This window comes from Entelurus aequoreus, linkage group LG14, assembly GCF_033978785.1.
Source record: "Entelurus aequoreus isolate RoL-2023_Sb linkage group LG14, RoL_Eaeq_v1.1, whole genome shotgun sequence".
NCBI lineage: Eukaryota > Metazoa > Chordata > Actinopteri > Syngnathiformes > Syngnathidae > Entelurus > Entelurus aequoreus.
This window is the reverse complement of record NC_084744.1, coordinates 44,835,704-44,861,213: the sequence shown is the minus strand read 5'-3', so window position 1 is coordinate 44,861,213 and position 25,510 is coordinate 44,835,704. Positions and strand designations below refer to the sequence as shown.

The following is a 25,510-nucleotide window of genomic DNA, read 5'->3' as shown; positions in this document are numbered from 1 at the left end:
TACAAAGCAATTAGCTACCAGCTTCCACCTACTGATATGGAAGACAATATCGTGGTTACTCTGCCGATCTCTAGACAGCGCCGACACTCAACGGCACATTATTTGCGGATTATAATTACTGGTTTGCAAAAAATATGTTAAACCCAAATAGGTGAAATTTGATAATCTCCCACGGCACACCAGACTCTGGTAAAAATGTAAAAAAAATACAGATAAAAGCATCATGGAATGACAAAAAGCTGATATTAACATTTAAAAAAAACACAAATATTTGTCTATAAATATATGGATAACATTTATCTATAGTCTTTTTATTAGACATTACAAATGACATGGTGGTGTAACGTTCAAATCCCAACACTGCTTTACCATTATTACTTTGGCCATAATTGGCAGCCCTATGATCTCATACATGAACACACATACATACATAATTATTATTATGTATTTTTTTTGTCATAAAAAAATACAATAATGTGTGCTACGGACTTTATCCCTGCAGACTGTATTGATATATAATGTAGGAACCAGAAATATTAATAACAGAAACAACCCTTTTGTGCGAATGAGTGTAAATGGGGGAGGGAGGTTTTTTGGGTTGGTGAACTAATTGTAAGTGTATCTTGTGTTTTTTATGTTGATTTAATTTTTTTTTTTTAAATAAAAAATATATATATATTTTTTAAATTCTTGTGCGGCCCGGTACCAATCGATCCACGGACCGGTACCGGGCGGCGGCCCGGTGGTTGGGGACCACTGACCTAAAGGATGTGCTTGACAAGTACACTGATGAAGCAACCATACTGTAAATCAGTGTTTTTCAACCACTGTGCTGCGGCACACTAGTGTGCCGTGAGCTACAGTCTGGTGTGACGTGGGAGATGATGTCATTTCACCTAATTGGGTTAAAAATATTTTTTGCAAACCAGTAATTATAATCCGCAAATAATGTGCCGTTGTTGATTGTCTGTGCTGTCTGGAGCTTGGCAGAGTAACCGTGTAATGCTCTTCCATATCAGTAGGTGGCAGCAGGTAGTGAATTGCTTTGTTGTGATAACAATATGCAGACGACAGCGGGAGGCAGTGTGCAGGTCAAAAAGGTATCTAATGCTTAAACCAAAAATAAACAGAAGGTGAGTGCCGCTAAGAAATGGCATTGAAGCTTAGGGAAGGCTATGCAGAATGAAACTAAAACTGAACGCAAAGTAAACAAACAGAATGCTGGACGACAGCAAAGACTTACAGCGTGTGGAGCAGAGAAGGCATCCACAATGTACATCCGAACATGACATGACAATCAACAATGTTCCCACAAAAAGGGTAGCAACAACTTAAATATTTTTGATCGCTAAAACAAAGCAGGTGTGGGGAATAGCGTTCAGGGAAGAAATTGAAATGGTACAGGAAAATACTCTATATTGCCAAAAAGTATTTGGCCACCTGCCTTTACTCACATATGAACTTGAAGTGCCATCCCATGGAAAGGTCCAACATGTTTTGGTATCCTGGAGCATTCAAAGTTCCTTTCACTGGAACTAAGGGGCCAAGCCCAACTCCTGAAAAACCAACCCCACACCATAATTCCTCCTCCACCAAATTTCACACTCGGCACAATGCAGTCTGAAATGTAGCATTCTCCTGGCAACCTCCAAACCCAGACTGGTCCATCAGATTGCCAGATGGAAAAGCGTGATTCATCAGTCCAAAGAAGGCATCTCCACTGCTCTACAGTCCAGCGGCGACGTGCTTTACGCCACTGCATCCCACGCTTTGCATTGGACTTGGTGATGTATGGCTTAGATTCAGCTGCCCGGCCATGGAAACCCATTCCATGAAGCTCTTTGCGTACTGTACGTGGGCTAATTGGAAGCTCTGTAGCAACTGACTGTGCAGAAAGTCTTTGCACTATGCGCTTCAGCATCCGCTGACCCCTCTCTGTCAGTTTACGTGGCCTACCACTTGGTGGCTGACTTGCTGTTCCCAAACTCTTCACTTTTCTTATAATAAAGTTGACTTTGGAATATTTAGGAACGAGGAAATTTCCCGACTGGATATGTCGCACAGGTGGCATCCTATGACAGTTCCACGCTGGAAATCACTGAGAGCGGCCCATTCTTTCACAAATGTTTGTAGGAACAGTCTCCATGCCTAAGTGCTTGATTGTATACACCTGTATTGTATTGCCAAGTGATTAGGACACATGAGTCTCATCATTTGGACGGGTGGCCAAATACTTTTGGCAATATAGTGTACCAACAAAACAGGAAAAGGCATCAAAAGACAAGAACTAAAACACTACTCACGGGAAAACAAAAAAAACTCTAAGGTGGTGACAGTACACCTACTTTAAGACAAGAGCTATGGGTGAGGGCCGACATCCGGGCAGCTGAGCTACATACGGGTTCTTCGAGCCATAGCAACCAGACTGGCGTTGAAAACAAACCGTTGCCATTACTCTTTAACCTGTCGACCTACGCTGGTTAAACCCGTCATTCTGCCTCCAAAATACCGAAAAACTGTGTTGTTTTTTGTTGTGCTAACCACAACTAGAAACAGGGAAAACAAAGGTTGTATTTTGTTCTGCCAAAGCGTGATAAAAGCCCACAGAGACGAGACAAATGGCTTGCAGCTTTACACTGGGAAAACGAGGACGGCTCTCACTGGAGTGCCCCAAAGTCCCGGGTCGTGTGTTCGGATCACTTAGTTTCTGGTAAATATAAGGAACAAAAATCCACCTTCTTAACCACAACTTGGCTATACGTCCGTGCTAATGTTGTACTTGTTGAATTTGTACCTTATAACGTTCGACAGCTGAAGTTGTTGTTGTACAAAAATAACATGCGGTATATACTATATAGTCTATAGCCTAGCTAGCTATTTTCGAAAACCGGACAACGAGAGGATACCAAAGGCAGCGTTAAGATGGACACCACCTGGAAAACGTAAGCCAGGGCGGCCAAAGAACACCTGGCGAAGAACAGTTGAAGGGGAGCTGAAAGAGATGAAGCTTACATGGGGCGAGGCACAGAGACGAGCACAGCAGCGAGATGAATGGCGTCGAGTCGTCGAAGCCTTATTTCCCATCCGGGAAGAAGAGGATTAAGTTAAGTAAGTAATATACTATATAGTCTATAGCCTAGCTAGCTATTTTCGAAAACCGGTTTCGTTTAAATTTGCACTTAACAGTTGGTTTTTAAAAACCAATAAACCCTATAATTTTCATGTTGCCATTCAATACATGTAGCCCTCAAATCTCTCAATATTTTATACACTAACACTTGATCTTGTTTTAGATAACTTCCGCGTCTCTTTCTTAGTAGCGCGCAGGCTAAGCTAACTAGCAAGCTAAGCTAAGCCTGAGAAGCTTTAAAGTTCACTGAGACGAGTCTGACGCAAATAATACATTTTCGTTTTTTCACACGATATGCGAATAAGTAAAAATGCGTAAATGAAGGATTTAACGCCGACTTCCAAGCCACAACGCTCGTTAAATGCTTTTTCTGTCAATGCTGTGTTCGCTATGAGCTGGTTTGTTTTCAACGAATTCCCGGTCGCTAGGGGATTGGTAGGCGGAAGTGACGTAGGTCCGCCCTCATCCATAGTGATGCATGCTTAATTATGGTTTGAATTCATATCCAACACTTGCAAGAACAACTTTTTACAGTCAAAATCGGTTGCAGAGATTAATTTTTTATGTTTTCTGTTGGTGGTGTGTCGCCGCATTTTTTCAATGAAAAAAAAAAAGTGAAAAACACTGCTGTAAATCGCAGCTCCATCGGTGTTATTTTGAAATTCACTAGTCGTTTCCGGCTGTGTTCCTTGGTTATTTGACCAATCAGAGTGCGGCAGTCGGCGTGAAAAAAACCCACAATGGGGAAATACATTAGCGCGGATCGACACGACGCGGTTTGTATGACACGGTAATGTCAAATAAGTTGGTATCGTGAGCGAATTGTATAAACTATTTCGTCATATTCTACGTGTACCGTAGTTCCGTGTCGTATTAATAGCATGCCACGCAGGCAGCTCACCGCTCCGTGGGAGGGGAACTTTAACGTCGGACACTTGTTCAAAAAGCTGCTTTGATAGTTACCGCGTTCTTAAAAAGGTGAACAGGATGATTCGGAGGTACTTGCGGGGCAGTGGGAGGGTTCTGGTGTTTGTGTTCGTGGCTTCTGTCATTTGGCTCCTGTTGGACATTGCTGTGCTCCGCCTGTCCCTCAGCGACAGCAACCTTCACCTGCTGAAGGAGCGAGTCATCCGGGAGAAGGAGCTCCTCAAGCAGCGGGCCGAAGCCAACCAGTCGACGAAAAGGGACTACGGGTATCCTGTGCTCAGGACGGAGGACACAGGCTCGGTCAGTCCTGACATGGCCAGGGTCTACAGGCAAGGGGACAGGAGACGGAACTCCACTTTGCTAAAAAGACAGAGTGCAGGAATGCAGGACGCTCCTGCTAAAAAGCCTGTGGATTTACCTGTAAATGATACACCGCTTTTGAAAAACATTGATCAGAGCTCCAATGTTGACAGGCGCAAGGATGCGGAAATTAAACCTATGAACACTACAGGCAAAGTTAAAGATGAAGCCGAGCAGCAGTATCCGAAGAAGGAACCTCATGTCATAAAGGAGCGTGCAATTGAGGAGAACTACATTAGGAAGTTCTCAAACAGTTATCAGAAGACGGGAGGTGTCCACCAGGTGCTGTCCCTCGACGTGACCAGTGCCCCCAGAGACCCCGCCGCCGTCGGCCAGTTCGGCCAAGCGGCCGTGGTTCCCGGCGACACGGATGCCGAGGTGAAGGAGCGATGGGATGAGGGCTTTTTCAACGTCTTCCTGAGCGACCGGATTCCGGTGGACCGAGGTGTTCCCGACACCAGGCCTGAGATGTGAGTCACGCCCCGAACATTACCAGTCAGATATCCCTGCCTGCCATCTATGTAACTCCCTCGTATCCTTAGCTGTGCCCACAGCCTGGTCCACGATAACCTGCCTTCCACCAGTGTGATCTTCTGCTTCGTGGATGAGGTGTGGTCCACCCTGCTGCGCTCTGTGCACAGCGTCATCAATCGATCGCCGCCACACCTCCTTAAGGAAATTATTCTCGTGGACGACTTCAGCACCAAAGGTAACGGTGGCTCACTTGTAGCCCACAATCTAATGTCATCAAGACCTATGACTGTTTGGTTATAGTTATTTGTTTTAGTCATGTTACATTAAAAAGGTACCTCCTGTGGTTACATTTGAACATTTTAACACATCTGAAAAGGAGTAAGAAGAAGCAAAGTTTATACTGTATTTAATCGTAATCTTTGTCCATGTATTTTACACCATGCAACTACACAACAACTAAGCACTCCGTAGCACACAAGCTAAACAATGCGCAGTAAGTGTCCTTAATTAACAATATTGCAAAACGTTTTTTTTCAATATAAATAAATATCCAATAATTGTAGTTGCATATTTGTATCTGATATATATATATATATATATATATATATATATATATATATATATATATATATATATAGGCTGCAACAACTAATCAATTCAAATAGATTATAAAAATAGTTTGTGATTAATTTAGTCAGATTTGTTGGATCTATGCTATGTGCATGCGCAGAGGCAATTTTATATACATTTTTTTAATAAACCTTTATTTATAAACTGCAACATGTACAAACAGCTGAGAAACAATAATCAAAATAAGTATGGTGCCAGTATGCTGTTTTTTTTTCAATAAAATACTGGAAAGGATAGAAATGGTTTCTTTTATCCGATTATTAATCGAATTAATAATCGATTATCAAATTAATCGTTAGTTGCAGCCCTATTATATATATATATATATATATATATATATATATATATATATATATATATATATATATATATATATATATATATATATATATATATTTTTTTTTTTTTTTTTTTTTTTTTTTTTAATTAATTATTAGAAATTATCCAGTAACAAATGTGTCCACATTATTAAATCTACTGCTTCAACCTTAATTAATTATTGTGACCACTAGGTGTTTCCAAAAAAACAAATTACCACCTCATTTCAATTTAAAAGACATTGTAAATCTGTTCCAGACAGTTAATGATAAAAAGATTTGTGATGTTTATATGTAGCATTGTTCTCTGACTTATCTCACTTGATCAAGCATTTTTCTTACTTTCTACACAACAAAATAAAAGTATGCAATGATTCCTGCTGAAAATGTATCAGATCGATATTGGTATCTGCCAATACTCAAGGCTCCAATATCGGTATTGAATCGCAAGGGGAAAAGTTGTATCGGGACACCTAACAAAAATGATCCATGAACTTTGAACTTAAAATTATTACTTTTCCATTTCACCTTTCCTCAAAAGAAGTGGCATTATAAAAAAGATATTGATTTTGTTATACAAGACTGTATTTTCTCAACTTGAAAAAATGTCTGAAAATGTCCAGAGATTCATACATGTAAACCAACAGGTGACACCAACAGTGACTTTTCCCTAAGTGGTCAGAGCTCTTTTGCCTGTCACTCACACTGGCGAGCCATTGGAGGAAAAACATGGCTCAAAGTTTGGCTGTTTGCTTACAAAGGGGTAGTTTGATTATTTTAAAAGATAATAGTGATCAATAAAGCATCAAACTACAGTTGGAGCGGCGAATGCATTTTTTTATTACAATCCAAAAGGAAAACGTCACTGATTTTGACATCGATTTAAAAACGTGTGTACTATGTGTATGTAAACTGTACCGTAAGTTTGAGGGTTGTAAATTGTATTCCTGGATGTCTTACATTCAGGGCAATGTAGTGTTACTTTACAATATGATTATTAGTAGTTGTAATGTAAAACTGCAGTGTGATAGGTAGGGGTGTAATGGTACGTGTATTTGTATTGAACTGTTCCGGTACGGTGGTGTACCGAACGAGTTTCCACACGGACATTAAGTAGCACGTTGTGTAAACAATGCACACCGAGGCACAACACTCGGCATGCTAGCAGCAAATGGGCTACGATAGACTGACCATACGTCCTCTTTTGCGGAGCCGTCAGGGCAGAGTTTCTTAAATGCCTCGAATGTCCGGCATTTTGAGTTAGGGTTGCGTGTATTTTCAATATACGTTCAGGGTTAAGAAGGGGTTGAAAACAAAACAAATTGTGCGCGCAGCAGCATTCAAGAGGGAGGGGCAGAGACAGAGAGCGAGAGAGTTATGATAAACGCGCCTGCGTCACCAGGCTCTGCTTTTTGTCCATAGATTTATCAGATTTTATTTTTCATTATTTATAGCAGGGGTGTCAAAAGTGTGCCCCGGAGGCCATTTGCGGCCCACAGCTAATGTTTTAAAAGCCCACGGCACATTCTAAAAATAATATTAAAATAAACAAAAACATAAGTGAAATAAAAAAGCTTAAATGTAATTTAGAAAAAGTTGCAATGTTGACTAATAAAACAAAGCTGTTTTTTTTTTTTTCTTTCAAACAGTCATTGCTCAAAACATAATATTGAATCAAAATCAATGTTATTATGAATTATTGACCTAGCCAAGGTTCGGATTACTTCACATCAAATATTCCAGTAAGAAAAATATTTTTGGTGGAACATTATGCAAATTTGGTAAATAACCCAAAAATTTATTTTGTTGTTTTCTTACTGTACCGAAAATGAACCGAACAGTGACCTCTAAACCGAGGTATGTACCGAACCGAAATTTTTGTGTACCGTTACACCCCTAGTGATGGGTGTTTGTAGTATTTTGCTGCTGTTTTGTCACTATTCAGTATGAGGAAGTGCAGTTCTACAGCAATACATTTTGATAAACTGCAAGCACAATGATATAAATACGGTATTGTTGCACAAATACCTCTGACAGTGGCTGGCAAAACAAACTAATTTACATTACTGTGTGTATGTATATACAGTATATCATTCCATCTCTATGTAACTTACTCTAACTCTGTTTTTCAAGTACAGTATGCTGGAGTTGATCTTTCTATAACCGTGTTTTAACTCGTGCAGATAACCTAAAGGATGCGCTTGACAAGTACATGTCCCAGTTTCCCAAAGTCCGAATCATTCGTCTGAAGGAACGTCAAGGCCTGATCAGGGCACGGCTGGCTGGAGCAGCTGTTGCTAAAGGTGTGTTGTGGTTTTGGCCTTGTACATGGAAGAGACCTGCTTTGCATATTACGATGTGGTTTGAGTAAGAACTATATTAACTGTCTCCTTCATAGGTAATATTCATCTTTTTAAACAGAACATACACCCAGATAGTAGTATGTGTTGTAAATGCCCATATTTTGTGTGTAATTGACTAACTTTCCCACTATGTGGGGAAAAACTGCAAACTGAACACAAGCATGTGTCTGTTAAAAGCCAACATAATGTATATATACTGCAGGTGTCCACGTGTGGTTATTTCAGTGTAACAGGATGTTTGCTTTGCTCTTAGGCGATGTTCTTACCTTCCTCGACTCGCACGTTGAATGCAACGTGGGCTGGCTGGAGCCTCTGCTGGAGCGAGTTTACCTGGATCGCAGGAAGGTGCCCTGTCCAGTTATCGATGTCATCAGTGACCAGGACCTGAGGTGGCACCAGTCAGATAAATGTGTTATAGATGTCTTTAATTGTTACTGTACGGTTCTATTTTCCTTCCCCCTTTAGTTATAAGATTGTTGACAACTTCCAGAGGGGCATTTTCAAATGGCCTTTGGTGTTTGGTTGGAATGCCCTATCAAACGAGTATGTTAAGAAGAAGAATATGACTGCAGCCGACCCCATCCGGTACCCAGACACCCTCGGGCTCACCCTTGTTATTTTATGTTTTTCATGATCATCATTATATGATGTTTTGTTTAAATCTCACAGATGTCCCGTTATGGCTGGAGGACTCTTTTCCATTGACAGGAAATACTTCTACGAACTTGGTGCCTATGATCCAGGCTTGGATGTGTGGGGTGGAGAGAACATGGAGATTTCATTTAAGGTAAAGAACAGACACACATGAACTACGGCTGGACGATTAATCAAATTTTCATTTTGATTTTGAACATAGCGTCCAACGATCATAAAACTATTATCGAAAAAAATGCAATGTGCATGCAAATTTGTGAGTTTGTACTGTGAAACAGATAAAGAGTGAATGAGTGAAAAAACCCCCACATCTACTAGAAGTTTGGGATCATACCATGGTTGCTACTTTTTGACACAGCGCTAGTATGCCCAAACAACAATCACTAAACTCAACAAAAAAAAAAAGTAATGCATTTCCACGTTGACGTAACCGTGGACAGTTACAGAATTGGCCAGTAAAACGGAATCCATTGTTAAATGCAGAATATCCTGGAAATTGACATAAATTTTGCTGAAATGCTGTCATTGTGAGGAGTAAGAACATTATTTTGTGCTCAATCATTCTCGAAACTCTCTCCCGCCCCGTGCTGAACTAAACAGTGGAGACGACCACTTGAAACCGCGACTAAACTACGTAGCTGAAGCTAGCAAGAACCATCCCTTCACCGACCACATCTAATCTGTGTTTGTAAATATATAATCAATGTACAAACAAGACAGCAGTTGCGACTTGACAGGCTCACTCTTTTTTTTCTTTTTTTAACAGTGTGTAAACATCCGTGATAGGTGTGACTGGTAAAACAATTGAGTTTATTAAATGTCACAAAGCACCCTGTCATTTATTAATCGACATTTTACATGCTTCTTCTAAGTCTGTGCATTAAGCTGACCCTGACTATTTCTGTGCTGCAGCAGATGTCATTATTACCAAAACACAGCTGCAGAGGAGACATGGCATCTGTAAAGCGCAAGTTTACAATTGAGTTTAAAGACAGTGCTTTCTAGTGTGGAAAAAATACACCCAAAATGTATTATGAAATGTCCAGCCCATAAGCAGAGGAAGATAAAATATTGTGGCAATAGTGAACACATTTTTTATTTGTGTATGGTTGGATCACTGTACAAAATGTGTTGACTCAAATTAACTCAGTCAGGTCATCTTGTTGTTTTGACCGAGTTGTGCTGAGTCAACTTATAGTGTCAATTATATTACACTTCAAAACATGAGTTGACATTCAGTCTGATGTAAGATGGACTTGAAAATATTAGTTGAGATAACTTTAATATAAGTTGGTCTAATATATTTCAATGAGTCCCTACAGCTATAAGTCAACTTGGCTCAACATGGTAAACGGTCTGTATTCATATAGCATGTATGTGTTCGTATATACACCGTATTTTTCAGACTATAAATCGCTCTGGAGTATACGTCGCACCGGCCGAAAATGCACAATAAAGAAGGAAAAAAACATACGTCTCACTGGAGTACAAGTCTCATTTTTGGGGGAAATTTATTTGATAAAATACAACACCAAGAATAGACATTTGAAAGGCAATTTAAAATAAATAAAGAATAGTGAACAACAGGCTGAATAAGTGTACGCCATATGACGCACAAATAACCAACTGAGAACGTGCCTGGTATGTTAACGCAACACATCATGGCAAGAGTCATTCAAAAAACTAACATATAGAACATGCTATACATTTACCAAACAATCAGTCACTCCTGATCGCTAAATCCGATGAAATCTTCTACCTCGGTGTCGCCTCTGGTATGCGCCGTTTCCTTTCTTTCTGCTGCTCGATCGCCGTTTTCTGCTGTATATTTCACTACGTCTGGCTTGTAATCTGCAGTATATGATTTCCTTTTCGGTGCCATTTTAGTTCAGCCCTTCTCAGTTTTTGTAAGTTACCGCCAATGTTGAAATAATCCATTTTAATAGCTACGGATGTAGCAGCAGTTAGCATCCCATGACCCACAATGCGCTTCTGCCATGACCCGCCCACGCCGAATTCTTATTGGTTGACGTGTGTGACGTTTGCAGACATTTGCTTAGTCTCTTGCACGAATGAGATAAATAATATTTGATATTTTACGGTAATGTGTTAATAATTTCACACAAATCGCTCCGGAGTGTATGTCGCACCCCCCGGCCAAACTATGAAAAAAAACGACTTTTATTGCGAAAAATACGGTATACACATTCAGTTTATACATTAAAAACATTCGCCCATTCACACAAGCAAAGCGCTAACCATGAGCTATCAAGAGTGGGGAACTTTGGCATGAGTTTGACCAGGCTTGGAGTGATCCTGTAACCCTCCGTCTACTGCCTGCCATTCTATAAGAAAGCCAGTCTACTCGCTGAGCCATGCTGCCCATATGGAGGCAGTTGATACTACTTGTAATTGGTATCTGTATCGTGTAATGTTCACCGGAAAACATTACTTAAGAGAACTAAAAAAGATGTTGAACTTCTTTTATGAGATTTTCTAGGTTCAACACTGCATGGGACATGAGGCCCACCTTGACTTACTTTCTGAAGTTGACTGAACTTATTTTTATTTGATTTTAATGCGTTTCCACGCTTTTTTCGAGTTGAAGTAGTCATAACTCTTCTTACTTAGTTGTGATGGGCAATTTGTTCTTTCAACTTGACAATAGTTATCAAGTTATGTTTTGTTTGTGCTCTCCCCTAACTTGAAAAGGGTTTTGACTTTTTGACCAGGGGTTACACTGGGACTTCACTCTTTGTTTTAATCCAATGATGAGACAAATCTCTGTTTCTCCTTTTATTTTGGACTTTATTGTCTTTTTTTTCATTGAATAGTTGTAAGGTGAAAAACCTTTGGAGAAGGTGGAAAAATACAAAAGCAATTAGGGACCAATATAAACAAATTACATTTCAATAAGCCATTTTTTTTTTAAGTGTTTCCAAAAGTACATATTAGTGATGGGTCCGGCAACACGGATGCATCGGCGCATGCGTCGAGCGATACCCTGTGTCGGTGCGCGTACCGCTTTTAGAAAGTCACGTGACCGATCATGAGCTGCTTTGGTCACGTGACCGATACGCAAACTGTATCGCACTGACGCCTCCTCTGTGCCCTGTGAGCAACGTACGTTCCCTCTAAGGTGCGCGCCTGCGCAATTGCGCACTGCTCAAGCGTCCTCTGCGCACACTGTGCGCCGCACAGCAAATATATGCCGCGCACCAAATCAAACCCATCTGAATTCTAAACAAAATAAACACATTTATTCTGTGTAATTTTGAAATGCAACTTTGAGTGACAGTGACAACAAGCGGCCCTAACAGTGTTCGTCAACAACACGCATACCACTAAGCCACTGGTGCGTTTATGGCCACACAAAAAGTCGGACAACTCAAACACCACACAAAGTTACACTATGACTCCTCAGTCATACGTGTGCTTATTTTTCTGTCATTTATTATTAATGTTAATTTATTGATATTAATCATGGAATGCTGTTACTAGAGAAAGTTACAAGAATGATGGCGTGGCGAAGTTGGTAGAGTGGCCGTGCCAGCAATCGGAGAGTTGCTGGTTACTGGGGTTCAATCCCCACCTTCTACCATCCTAGTCACGATACATGTTCACATTATTTATTGACTGTATCTAAAAAAGATAAATATATTTTTATTTAAATAAAGATATGAAATAACCCTAAATGAAATACAATGACTTGGTTTATGTTATTGTATATACTAGGTCATAAAATCAGTGTCAGTTGAGTCGGTCCATAAGTTGCCTGTAGGGATTTTTAATGTCCAGCAGATGTCAGTATTTAGTGACACAGTATCAATACAGTTTTGCAATGTGTCGAAACGCTTCATGACGCCTCATCAACCCATCACTAGTACATATAGTGACCCTTAACAGCTTGGATTAGGCATTTAAACATTTAACAACCACTTGGCAATTAAAATAAATTCAACATATCAAATCAAACATCAAAATAATATAAGTCATCTCACCGTCAGCCACCCTGGTCTCTGTAAACAGTTGGTCACTACTGCATTTGGCAAATTCTCCTAGAGCAGTGTTTGTTGGCCTGAAGTCTGAGCTGGAGCTGCAGACTTAAAGGAGTGGACTTGATTGCTTCAGGTGAGAGCCTTCCTGATTGACGGATGCCCTTCAGCTGTTGGGAAATTTTGAATGTGATTCCAGTTCTCTCCTCTGGGGAGAAATGGGAGCCAAACTCACATTTGGACATGAGGCACTTCTGTTTGGGTGAAGGCTTTGGCCTTGTTTAGAGTTTGCCAAAACAATAGTCCTTCTGACTAAAAGCCAAAATCACTTTTAACAGTGATGACTGTGGTGCGGATTAACTTGAGGAAATCCTATGTAATGACTGCCTGTACAGATCTGGATGTGCGGAGGCGAAATAGAGATCATCCCCTGCTCTCGAGTAGGACACATTTTCCGGGATCAGAACCCATACAAATTCCCAAAGGACAGGCGGAAGACTGTGGAGCGTAACTTGGCCAGAGTTGCCGAGGTCTGGCTGGACGAGTACAAGGAGCTTTTCTACGGCCACGGCTACCACCACCTGCTGGACAGAAGCGTCATTGACGTGGGCAACCTCACAGAGCAGATCGAGCTGAGGAACAGACTGAAGTGCAAGAGCTTCAAATGGTACCTGGATAATGTGTACCCAGAGATGGATTCCTCCTTAGTCAAAGCTAAAGGCCTTGTAAGTTGGTTATTTCTTGCAGTGCTGGTACTTTTTAGTGTGAATATATACTCTATATACTTTCATTTACTGCAGGTCTTCAATCGGGGCCTAAGAAAATGTCTCACTCTGCAAAATTATTCTCTCTCCTTTGAGATGTGTGATCTCAGCAAGCAGGTAGGTTTGACTTTGCTCTAGAAAATGTAAATTTTTAATGTCTCACACTGCTTTGTACTTTCTCAAAGAGTCAGCACTTTAATTACACCTGGTTGAGGAACATCCGCCAGCAGGACCTGTGTGTCGCACCCCAGGCCAAGTACAACCGCTTGGTTGTAGAGTCATGTGACCGTGCCATGGCTGGACAACGCTGGCTACACAAATCATCCAACTCGGCACTGGTAAGTTCAAGTTGCACTTAGGGTGTGTAGCTCACCCTTTCAACCACATTTGGTCGTATCCCGCAAGACTGCAATTTATTTGTGGCGTGCTGGTTTTACGGGGGTGACGTAATTGTGGAATTTTCAACACAACACGTTTCACACAAATAAAAAGAAGGGCCCAAAAAATTAGGTACACCAGCCATGCAAGGTGTCCCTTATTATTTTTTCAGGGAGTTGGCAACCTACGTAGCGTAAACTAATGCAAGTAAAATGACTGAATTTTGCAACAAATTGCTACAATTTATGATTTATCCTTGACAATGTGTGTTTTACCCGCTACATGTCTTATCTGGGTAGTTTCAGCTTTAGTATTATTTTTTGAAGCAGAGACCCAAAGTGGCAACTATAAAGCATAATGGCAATAAAGTGTTCTGTTCTATTCTAACCTTATCCTAATATATATTGTTCTTTAGTGCAACAAGAAAAGCCCAATGTGTTTAATTCCTTTTAATTGTTATTTTAATCTAATAAAATTGTTATGAGTGCAATGAGAACCACATTGTAAGATTGTGTTAAAATGAAGCAAAAAAAAAAAGAATTTTTTTTTGTGGTCCCCTTTATTTCAAAAAGTATCAAAATACACTTGGTGTCGAAATATTGGGGTCTTTGTTAAGTAAATTAAAATTATGCACATAGGTAATGACGTGATTAATCATTAAACATCTAAATTCGACGTGTGATTAATCTGATTTAAAAAAAAAAAAAATAACTGCACTAGGCCTGGGATGATATTAAAAAAAACATTCTAAAATGTTTATAAATTGAAATGGAAGAAGAAAAACATATTTAAACACAAATAAAAATAATATGGCTCTTATGAAGCCAGAACAATATTTAACGTTTCCTCTGCCAAGAAAGTATATTGTGTGGCTATGTATTTAGTTATTTAAAAAAATACTAGTTAGTTTAAAGATTTTAGTGTGTATGTATAAGTATTTTTGAGCACATTTAACAATACTGTGATAATAATGGTAAACATCATTTTGGTCACAATCACTTTATTTTGCCATTTTATTTGTTTTGGTTGTGTACATTTGAGGGTCCTCCATCCCCTCCTTAACAGAGACACAACGTGTTTCATTACTTTTGATTGTGACTTTAATTCAAGTGCAGTTTTTTTGCTGACAGTATGTTTTATTTTTATTAGTTTTTCTTTTATTTAACTTGGATATTTAAAATGCTACATTCCAATTACGGTGTTAAAATATACAATAAATTCAAGTTTATTGCATTTGAAAGGGTGTACTCGCATTGTTATTACATCAGTGATTCATTTGGTCTCAAGCTAATGTTGACAGTAATATAATTTATCGTCAATAATTTTTAGGCCAATATATCGTCCAGCAAAATGGCAAAATAGACAGCACTAGTTTAAGGCAACATATTAAAGTTTCTTCTGTCGCTAACGGACAAGACATGTGTGTATTTGAAAGCACATGCAGCTTGTTGAGAGCAGCAAAACATGCTTTCATGTCAGACTCTCCAAGTTTCTTCACTAAATTTGTTGCTGGTTCCTTTTTTTGAGAAAAAAAAAAAAGAGTATCGAGAGGGGTTTGATTACTCGCTAAATATAGCAGCAAAGTGCAGTCTTTGTATTCTCTGGCAGAGCAGGTGCATGTTAATCTAATCCACATTATTTCTAGAGCATTCTTTACAGATGAAGATAGTTTCCAAAGTGCTGCACATCATTTATAAAATCAATAAATAATAAAGACTCCACTTAACTTCAGCCGTTCTAATTTAAAACAATAAAATCGGGTAAATCAACCGATAGCAGTGTATTTGAAATAGGAATAGATAAATTAATGGGCTGAATAAAAACACTAACACAATTAAAAGGAAATCAAAAGACTCACGCAGAGTTAAAAATCAGTGAATAAAAGTGCGTTTTACGATGAGACTTAAAGCAGTCACCATTCTGACATGAGGGGCAGTGTGTTCCATAGTTTGGGTGCGACTACAAAACAAATGGTAAAGTAATTGTGGGCTCAAGGCTTTAGAGAAAAAAATATAAAAAAATTCAATTCCAATTTAATTCTAACACTAACAGTATGCCAGTGCAAGGATGCGAGACTTGCTCCCATTTTTTTTTTGCAAATATATTTTATTGAATTTTATAGTTAAAATCACATTTGACAATCACACTTTGCTCACTCAGACCCTTCATACAAGCACACATCCACTCATCCACACTCACATGCACGCTTGAGGAGAGAGGTGCACTTGGGCTTTAACAACTCAAGGTTTACAGTATAGACATTATTTGAAAAAGTACCCAGATATTGTATATATCCATCCATCCTGCACTGGCTCAGGATCAGCAGACGATCCAGACCATAGCAAGATGGATGAATATTCCTCGGCATCAAGGATCCTCAGGAAGTGACCACTAGATCACCTCCCGGTGACCTCTCCACCAATCACACTTAAAAAAGAAGAAGAAAGTCATGTTATCGTTGCTTGATCAGATGCAAAAAATAATAATACAAAAAAGCAACTAAACCGTGACACAACCATATCAAAAGTGACACAAAAAAAACATTGGTAGTGTGGGAACAATACAAAAAATAATAATAAAAAAGGAATAAAACTACAAAAAAGATATGACAATTTAATTATTCTTTCCCCTTTCCCCTTGTTTTTTCCCTTCTTTCCCTACCTTTCCCTAGGGAAAAAATGTCTTAAGTTATGATTTAATATATGTCAGTAAAGGCTTTCAGGTTGGTTCCAATTTATTCATATTTGTAGAGTTTATAAATCTTATTTTTCCAAGAGTCATTACGTTCACAAGTTCATTTAACCTCTGCCTGAAGTTGGGTGCAGATGGGGTTTTCCACTCTTTGACAATGAGTCTTTTGGCCAAAACCGTCCAGAGAAGCAACACAGTTGTAATATATTTTGGAAGTTTTTGTGTTTCTGAAGATCACCCAAACAAAATTATATCCCTGTCAGGGACAAGTTTTCTCTGATATACCCCCGAGTAAAAGATGCGCTCCCTTTTTGAGGTGCGTTATGTGTTCATGAGGGAATGTGTGAGAAACACCAAAGTAGCTCATGAACTTCTGTGTCAAATGATCATTGCTACTACTCACCAGACATCACGTGTTGTTGTTCTTCCACTACTGTCCAGGCCGAGCACTTGCTCGTCGAGGTTTCGCCCAACCAGTTGTGCCTGGAAGCGTCCCCTCAGGGTGACAACCTTCACTTCGCCCACTGCGCAGCCAAAAATGCCCATCAGAAATGGCAGTTTACAAACAACTTCTCGCCGTGATAGACCTGACAAGCTGTCAAACCTGCACTAGAAGAAGCCTTCAGCATTCTTGTTGCTGCAGGTATTTCCTCTGAGCCTGTGTGTGTGTGTGTGTGTGTGTGTGTGTGTGTGTGTGTGTGTGTGTGTGTGTGTGTGTGTGTGTGTGTGTGTGTGTGTGTGTGTGTGTGTGTGTGTGTGTGTGTGTGTGTGTGTGTGTGTGTGTGTGTGTGTGTACGAAGCAGGGGTTGTGTAGATGTGCAATGTTTTCATAACCTTTTTATATATCAGCCTCTGTCCTTTCTTTATATCTCCATCGCTTTGTGTCCTTTTAAAAGTGCTTGAGTTGCAGTTAGGTTGCACATTTAACACACTCCACGTAGCACGCAGCTACTGAACACTCACGTGCCTCATGTTTCCTGTGAACGTCTCACACTAAACAACGACGATGGAACTTTTGTATAAAACACAGGTACAGCTTTTGATGTTATTTTTTTAAAGATGTTTACTTGAGGTAAAACCACTCTGGGTTATTTTAACGCTGCATTGGTCGGGTGGGTGACATTGTATGATTCTGTCACTAGAGGGCGGTCTTTAATTGGGAATTTGTAAGAAGGACAATTACACAGAAGATGCATTTTTTTGGAAAAAAAAAAAATACAGGCAAATAAAATGACCACAGACAGAGTTTAATTTCTCGTTGTGTTTATTTTGCATCCACCATTTAACATTAAGACATAAGTATTGCACATTTGTGTATAATTGTAGTGAATGTTAAAAGTGTCTATGAATTTAGACATCATGTGCAATGCATTTTCATAAGCAGGAATACATCAAACAATAGCTGCTATAAACATTGCTCGTGATAAAGCAATGCACAGTTTAGTCTTTTTTAACCAATTAGAGCACAATACCATATTGACCCAAATATAGGACTGTGTTTTTTTTTCAGTGAAGAAGTCAGGTTACCTTACATTCAATATCTGGTGATGTATACATGCAAACCATGAATTTTACCATGAATTGATTAACGTCGACCCCGACTTAAACAAGTTGTAAACGTATTCGGGTGTTACCATTTAGTGGTCAATTGTACAAAATATGTACTGTACTGTGCAATCTACTAATAAAAGTTTCAATCAATCAACCAACCAACAGGTGATGCCAAACATCTTGTACCCAACAGAGTCAGTGCTTTTTAGTTCCCTGCACTTATACACGTGACAAAAGTGTCTTCAAAGTTAATAAGTTAGCAAACAGGAGGCAGCGTCATGCCAATCTTAAAATAATAGTGAGCAATAAAAGCCAAGTCATCAAACAAAGAGAATAAGGAATATATCATTTTTATTGCAACCTATGTCAAAGAGGATTTTTTCAAAAGATGTATTTTGTCTTATGTTCAGGTCAATATGGTAGTTATGTCCTACAAACTTCTTAAATGGGATTAAACTATACTCTTGTAGATTATCAGGAAGGATCTTTTAACATTTATGTGTGTAAATTAGTCACTTTTCTGCACTACAAATTCATCATGATGTACTCAAACTCCTCGATCTTCTGCCGGGTGTTCCCTCGGCGGATCTTGCGGTAGGAGACGGAGCTGTACTTGGAGGCCATGAGGTGGTCAAAGGACTTCTGTTGTCCCGGGTTGATAGGGCGCTTCTTTGGCAGAGGCAGAGTGGAGTAGCCAGGAACGGGGTCCGCCGGTGCCACGTTGGAATCTTTGATGTTAGAGTCCTCCTCCTCTGACTCCGAGCTGGAGCCGAGCTGGTTAGAGACGCTTTCCCCAGGGAACGGTTCAATGCTTGGAGCCTGTCCCTGCTCCTCTTGCATGAAATAAATCATATTTAATTTCTCCTCGTTAATTGAACTGCTGAGTTGGATGTTACTTACCATCATCTGACAAAGCACTGTTCTCCGGCCTTTCGGGCTCATGAGTCTCCACCTCTGAATCTCCATCTGCTTGACACCTTTGCTCGATTTCTAAAGCCTGGGGGTTCCTTCCTGCCTCTTCTGCCTCACTCCAAAGCACCGGCAGGTCACCTTCATTCCTCTCTGAAGGTGGAGCGTCAACACTGGTTGCCTCACTGTTATAAAGGCGTCTGCATCTGCCTGTATCACGAGATCTGTTTGCTTTTAAATGCTCCTCGGCTTGGTCTTCATCGCTGTAGAACACGGAGTCATCCCCATCCTCCGCTGACCACACATCTCTCCCCTCGGGTTCTGGGTTTTGGAGAGTCTCGGCGGAAAATCCACATATGATCTCCAGTACCTGCGATGCCATTACGTCTTCCTCCATCTTTAAAAAACGGTCTAACTTTGCTTAGGTTCTGCCGATTGAGTCACAAGTCCAACATCCTTAGGCCTACCATTCTTGTAACAATGTGTTGGCTAAATGCTTGCTCTTGTCCCATAAATGGTGGTAGTGGTGCAGGGTGAAGGGCTGCACTAAGCTTGTACAATTGTTTGTGAGTGTTGGATCACCCAATGAACAGACTTGTTTTTGTGGGCCCAACAAAGCCTCTTTGTGACTCAGGCTCAGGCAACATACAGAGTGATTGATTGTACCCAATCTGTAATCGTTCCTTGGTGACCAACCTTCTTTCTGCGACATTTTCTGCGGGGATTAACATTCTCCCATAGGTTTACTATAGCAGTGTTTTTCAACCTAGTGTGCCGTGAGATACAGTCTGGTGTGCCGTGGGAGATGATCTCATTTCACCTATTTGGGTTAAAAATATTTTTTGCAAACCAGTAATTATAGTCTGCAAATGATGTGTTGTTGTTGAGCTCGGCAGAGTAACCGTGTAATACACTTCCATATCAGTAGGTAGCAGCCGGTAACTAATTGCTTTGTAGATGTTGGGAACAGCGGGAGGCAGGGTGCAGGTAAAAAGGTGTCTAATGCTTTAACCAAAAATAAACAAAAGGCGAGTGCCGCTAAGAAAAGGCATTGCAGCTTAGGGAAGGCTATGCAGAACGAAACTAAAACTGAACTGGCTACAAAGTAAACAAAAACAGAATGCTGGACGACAGCAAAGACTTACTGTGGACCAGAGGCGGCGTCCACAAAGTACATCCGAACATGACATGACAATCAACAATGTCCCCACAAAGAAGGATAAACATTGAAATATTCTTGATTGCTAAAACTGTTATGGTTACAGAAAGGGAGATGACGGCTCAGACACCAGGGGGCAGTAATGTTCAATGATTTATTATATTTATGTCAATGTATATATATAATAATAAAAAATACTAACTAACTATACTTAAACTAAGGAATGAGTGTGTGACCAAAATCCAAGAGTGTGTGTGGTGTTAAACTATGTGTGTAATTAACTGTTGTGTGTTACCGTGATGTTGGATGAGGAAGCAGATAAATCCAAAGGGGGCTAGGCGAAAGGGGTCCGTGATCCAAGTGAGGTCCGTGGGACAGAGAGAGAGGCGACAAGGTCCGTGTCCAGACGGCGGTCGAGGATTGAGGGAGGCAGTCGACATCCAGGGCAACGGAAGGAAAACAGGTTCACCATCGAGAAACTAAGTTCCCTGGCCGTGACAAAAACAAAGTAGATTTGGGAAATATCGCTCAAAGGAAGACATGAAACTGCTACAGGAAAATACCAAAAAAAGAGAAAAAGCCACCAAAATAGGAGTGCAAGACAAGAAGTAAAACACTACACACAGGAAAACAGCAAAAACCTCAAAATAAGTCACGGCGTGATGTGACAGGTGGTGACAGTACACCTACTTTGAGACAAGAGCTATAGTGATGCATGCTTGGTTATGCTTTAAAGTCATATCCAACAATTACTTTTTACTGTCAACTGAGTTTCGTTTTTTAATAATTTCTGCTGGTGGTGTGCCTCCGGATTTTTTCAACGCAAAAAATGTGCCTTTGCTCAAAAAAGGTTGGAAAACACTGTACGCTGTATGCTTATGAGCAGGGCCGTATCCAGGATTTGGCAAATACCGAGGTGAAAAATGTGTGGTCCAAGAGGAACTTTGAAAGGCTGAAATCATGGCTACCCCAGCACCATATGAATAATATTACCTCGAGCAACACAATGAATTTCCAGGACAACAAAAGCTTTCATTGAAGTGGAACTATCACGTGACAGTGTTGGCGCTAGGAATTTTCAAAACGGGGTTGCAAGAACCCCATCAAGTCATAAAAATGGGGTCCCACAGTAAATTTTTGGGGTCCCACTTTTTTGTAACCGTTTTGAAAACAAATGATAAATGTATGCATTATCCTGTTATATCTCACATTCTATATTGTGTTTTGGAAAAAGGTTGTCATAAACCAGGGGTGTCCAAAGTGCAACCCTATTGTTTAACGGCCCCACAGCACATTTTAAAAATACGATTGAAAAACATAAAAAGTGGTATAAAAGAGCAAACGGGTAAAATGTAACAAGAAAATGTTGCAATGTTTACTCTGATAACACAAAGCTGCCATGCAGGCTATTTCTTTCTTTAAAAAATATTAATGAATCAAAATCAATGTCATTATGACTTATTGACCTATTTAAGGCTCCAATTAAGTCACATTAAATATTCCACTTTGAGATATTTTGGGGGGAAAACGTTGCATATTTTGTGTTTGCCATATAAAAAACTGCTGTTTTTTTTTTTAAAGAAGGGCCTAAAACAAACAAACTAAAAACATAAACAACAATACTTAGAAATGACGGATAGGTCTGAAGTTGATCTGGAGATTATTGTGTTAAAAGTAAACAGTAAAAAAAACAAAAAACAATTTTTAACACTTTTGGATCCCCAATCATTTTAGTGTGATTTGTTTTTAAGTGTCATTGCTCAAAAATAATAATGAATTAAAATCAATGTTGTTATGAGTTATTGACCTTTTTAAGGCTCCAATTATTATATAATCTCAAATATTCCACTTAAAAATTTTATTGGGTGAAAATATTGCATATTGTGTTTTTTCCATAAACTGGGTTTTCTTTGACAAAAAGAGCATACAACTTAAATCTTTAAAAACGTTGTATTGACAGATAGACCTAATGTTGATCTAGAGATTTAAAACTTGAATAATAATAAAAATAATAATACTGAATGACACATTTTTTATATTTTTTTGACCAAAACCCTTTGGGGTCTCCGGGATCAAGCCTGAGTGGAGGCCTAAATGTATATGTTTTATACATACATTGTATTGGTTTTTAAAATAAAAAATATCAAAATGGACCCCGCTTGCTTTGATTTTTCAGTGAGCGGCCCTCAGTGGAAAAAGTTTGGACACCCCTGTCATAAAAATGGGACCCATAACCTCCCTGCTTGGCACTCAGCAACACGGGTTGGAGTTGGGGGTTAAGTCACCAAAATGATTCCCGGGCGCGGCGCCGCTGCTGCCCACTGCTCCCCAAGGGGATGGGTCAAATGCAGAGGACAAATTTCACCACATCTAGTGTGTGTGTGACAATCATTGGTATCTTTAATCTTTAATAAACGTTATTTAATTCATTAAACAAAAAAAATACAAAAGAAAAAATTGTTTAATGCCTATGTAAATGTTTTCAGTTATAAACATTCATTCACTTTTTTCTTTCCTTCATGCATCTAAACTTTACCGGTGCCGGTAGTTTGTTTTTTTTCAATATTTTTATTTAATAAGTTGGTGTATTTATTTCAGTATAAAAGTGTAAAAAGTTCTTTGCTTCGGTCATGAAATGATAATGGTGTGCCAGGGACTACATACATTATTTATTTAACGCTTAAATCTCTGGAGTCTACATCAATTTCAGATCTATCCGTCAATTCTAAGTTGGGGTTTTTTAAGGTTTGTTTTCTGCCCTTTTTCTCACAGAAAACAGTTTTTTTATGGCAAATGCACAAAATATGCAAAATCTTCCACAACAAATAATTGTCAAAGTGGAATATTTGATGTGAAGTAATCGGAGCCTTGCATACAAACATTGATTTTGATTCAATACCGCGACCCCGAAGGGAATAAGCGGTAGAAAATGGATGGATCATGTTTTGGGCAATGACAGTTTTAAAGAAAGAAAAAAAAGAGCTTTGTTTTATTAGTCAACATTGCATTTTTTTCTAAATTACATTTGACCTGTAAGCTTTTTTTATTCCACTTTTGTTATGTTTTTGTTTATTTCAATGGTATTTTTAGAATGTGCCGTGGGCCTTCAAAACATTAACCGCAAATGGCCTCCGGGCCACACTTTTGACACCACTGCTATAGATAATAAAAAACTGAATCTGATAAGTAAATGGATAAAAAGCAGAGCGTGTATCATAACGCACAGTCAGCATTTCGGCTTCAGTAAACAATGACGGTGATAACTTGTCAGCCACTTCTCCATTAGACTCCTTTTGAACACTCCTCGCACATTAACACTTCAAAAGGCACATGCAGTATTTGTTGACCTGCAAAGTATGTTTATGGGGTGGATTGTAAAGTACACACGCTTTTTTGACATTTTACACGTCCCTGGTTAAAAACTTGACTTTGGCTTATAAACACTAGATTGGCATGAGAAGTACAGCCTAAGTATCATCCGCTACCAGTGGCGGGCCGTGCGTTTCCCACCTAGGCCTTCACTGATGTCCAAATTCAAATATTACCTCTCAAAAAAACCATCATTGATGTCCCCACATGACCATTGTTGGAGAAATACTATAAAGGAACACACTTATGCACTACTGTCCATTGAAATCACATCAACAGTGTACAAAACGGGTTATTTTCTGGTGCATTTAAAAATCAATAAACCCGCGTCAGCAATTAAAACATATCTTATGTGGTACTGTCAAAATTAAAATAGCAAAAAACATATTAAAAGTGAAAAAATAAAGATATAAAATATTTGAACTCACAATTTGTAGCACCCATTCGACGCCGTATAAGCCAGTGGTACCTCTTGTAGTCGGATGATTCGAGTGGAAATCGTCTCACAAGATGTAGTTTCTCTTTAAATATCCTCCTTGAAAATGGCCTTGCAAATATAAATCTGCCACCTAATCAACCTTTTGTTCTCCTTCTCTGTGGGTCAACACTTCCTGCTTCCTGCTAAGTTGAAACTTCTGATTGGATGCTCACTTTGGAATGACAAGTGAGTATCCAATCACAGTCTCGTTAACATCAGGCTACCTAGATAGGCTACTGTCAACAACTTGTGATCTGATTGGCTATCGCAACTGTCTATCAACTCTGTGTTCTAAAATTGGTGGGTATCCAATCACAGGACACGTAAATGTCACGTTAAACGTGAGGCCAGCTAGAAGGCCTTACTGACAACAACTCATGATCTTAATGGCTATCACAATTATCTATCAACTGTATGTGCCTGTTCACTTACAGTGCACAGACATTGTTGATTCTCAAGGCAGATTTGGTACAGCATGGCAACATAAGCTAGCTGAATTCTGAAAACTAAAACTAACTAAAACTAAAAACAACCACACTGGAAGGAGCATAATATGACATGAGGAGAATATAAATACTTTTACTTATTTAGGGAAATTAATTAAAAATGACTTTTATCTTTAATAATGATCATGATTTCTGGTGATGTTAGGCCAGCGCTGTCCGCTACTACAGATACACTGAGGAGGGATAATGTCGCTTATTAGTAAACTTTCTGCACTTTTATTATGTCTTCCAAGCGTGAGGCAGACTTCTCTGGGTATCAAAGTATGGAAATAATTTTAGTACCGGTACCAAAATAATGGTATCGGGACAACAATAGTTTGAATATTAAATTGTGTGATTCTTTGGAGTACAACTAGATAGAGCCCCCACCCGTCTAAAATAGATCTACAATGATAACTAAGCAGCGTAGTGGTCTCATTATTAATTATTGTATTACATTTTTGTATGACGGTGTTTTATACATCTTGCATGTGGCTTCAATGTTGACTAGGGCAGAAGTGTCGACACACACAAACACTTAAATCCCACCTGTACTGTTTTCAGGGGGCGGGTGACGACAGGCAAGCTGGCTGAATGAAGGCAGCAACATTTTAACATTCTTCACATACACACAAATGTAAAAATAAGTTGCGCGCTTACCCATAACTTCAAAGACACCTGATACGGGAGGATTGGTGTTTGGAGGAATACATCCTGGCATTCCACCGTGATACTCTGCAGCCGTGCCACACGTGGACCACTTTCCAAGACCGCTTCTATATAGTTGTCTCAGAAAATGAGGGAAAAAAGGCCAAACTTGTGGAATTAGTCCTTTTGATTCACTATATGGCCAAAAGTATTTGGCCACCAATCCAA

The 25,510-nt window shown here is 39.4% G+C and overlaps 2 protein-coding genes and 2 long non-coding RNA genes across 5 annotated transcripts in view; 1 reads left to right on the top strand and 3 right to left on the bottom strand.

Moving 5' to 3' along the window:
- Positions 1–12,934, bottom strand: part of LOC133664938 (uncharacterized) — a 172,291-nt gene extending 159,357 nt beyond the window's left edge. For both annotated transcript variants that reach the window (XR_009828656.1, XR_009828657.1), the window contains exons 1-2: positions 12,857–12,934; positions 8,468–8,585 (exon numbers count right to left, since the gene is read on the bottom strand). This is a non-coding gene — a long non-coding RNA (uncharacterized LOC133664938). The remainder of the gene's footprint in view (positions 1–8,467; positions 8,586–12,856) is intronic.
- On the top strand, positions 3,815–17,929 carry LOC133664936 (polypeptide N-acetylgalactosaminyltransferase 5). The gene is made up of 10 exons (XM_062069979.1): positions 3,815–4,887; positions 4,960–5,126; positions 8,022–8,141; positions 8,455–8,590; positions 8,667–8,786; positions 8,871–8,988; positions 13,246–13,575; positions 13,651–13,731; positions 13,800–13,952; positions 17,125–17,929. Exons 1-10 carry the CDS (start codon positions 4,118–4,120, stop codon positions 17,263–17,265), a joined length of 2,136 nt encoding a protein of 711 aa, XP_061925963.1. The 5' UTR covers positions 3,815–4,117; the 3' UTR covers positions 17,266–17,929.
- A 13-nt stretch (positions 17,930–17,942) lies between these two features.
- Positions 17,943–19,729, bottom strand: LOC133664937 (ermin-like). The gene is made up of 2 exons (XM_062069980.1): positions 19,135–19,729; positions 17,943–19,067 (listed from the first exon to the last, which is right to left on the bottom strand). Exons 1-2 carry the CDS (start codon positions 19,538–19,540, stop codon positions 18,760–18,762), a joined length of 714 nt encoding a protein of 237 aa, XP_061925964.1. The 5' UTR covers positions 19,541–19,729; the 3' UTR covers positions 17,943–18,759.
- A 787-nt stretch (positions 19,730–20,516) lies between these two features.
- LOC133665409 (uncharacterized) lies at positions 20,517–25,510 on the bottom strand. Its single transcript, XR_009828740.1, has 3 exons — positions 25,295–25,510; positions 25,184–25,224; positions 20,517–20,790 (listed from the first exon to the last, which is right to left on the bottom strand). It is a non-coding gene; the product is annotated as an uncharacterized LOC133665409 (long non-coding RNA).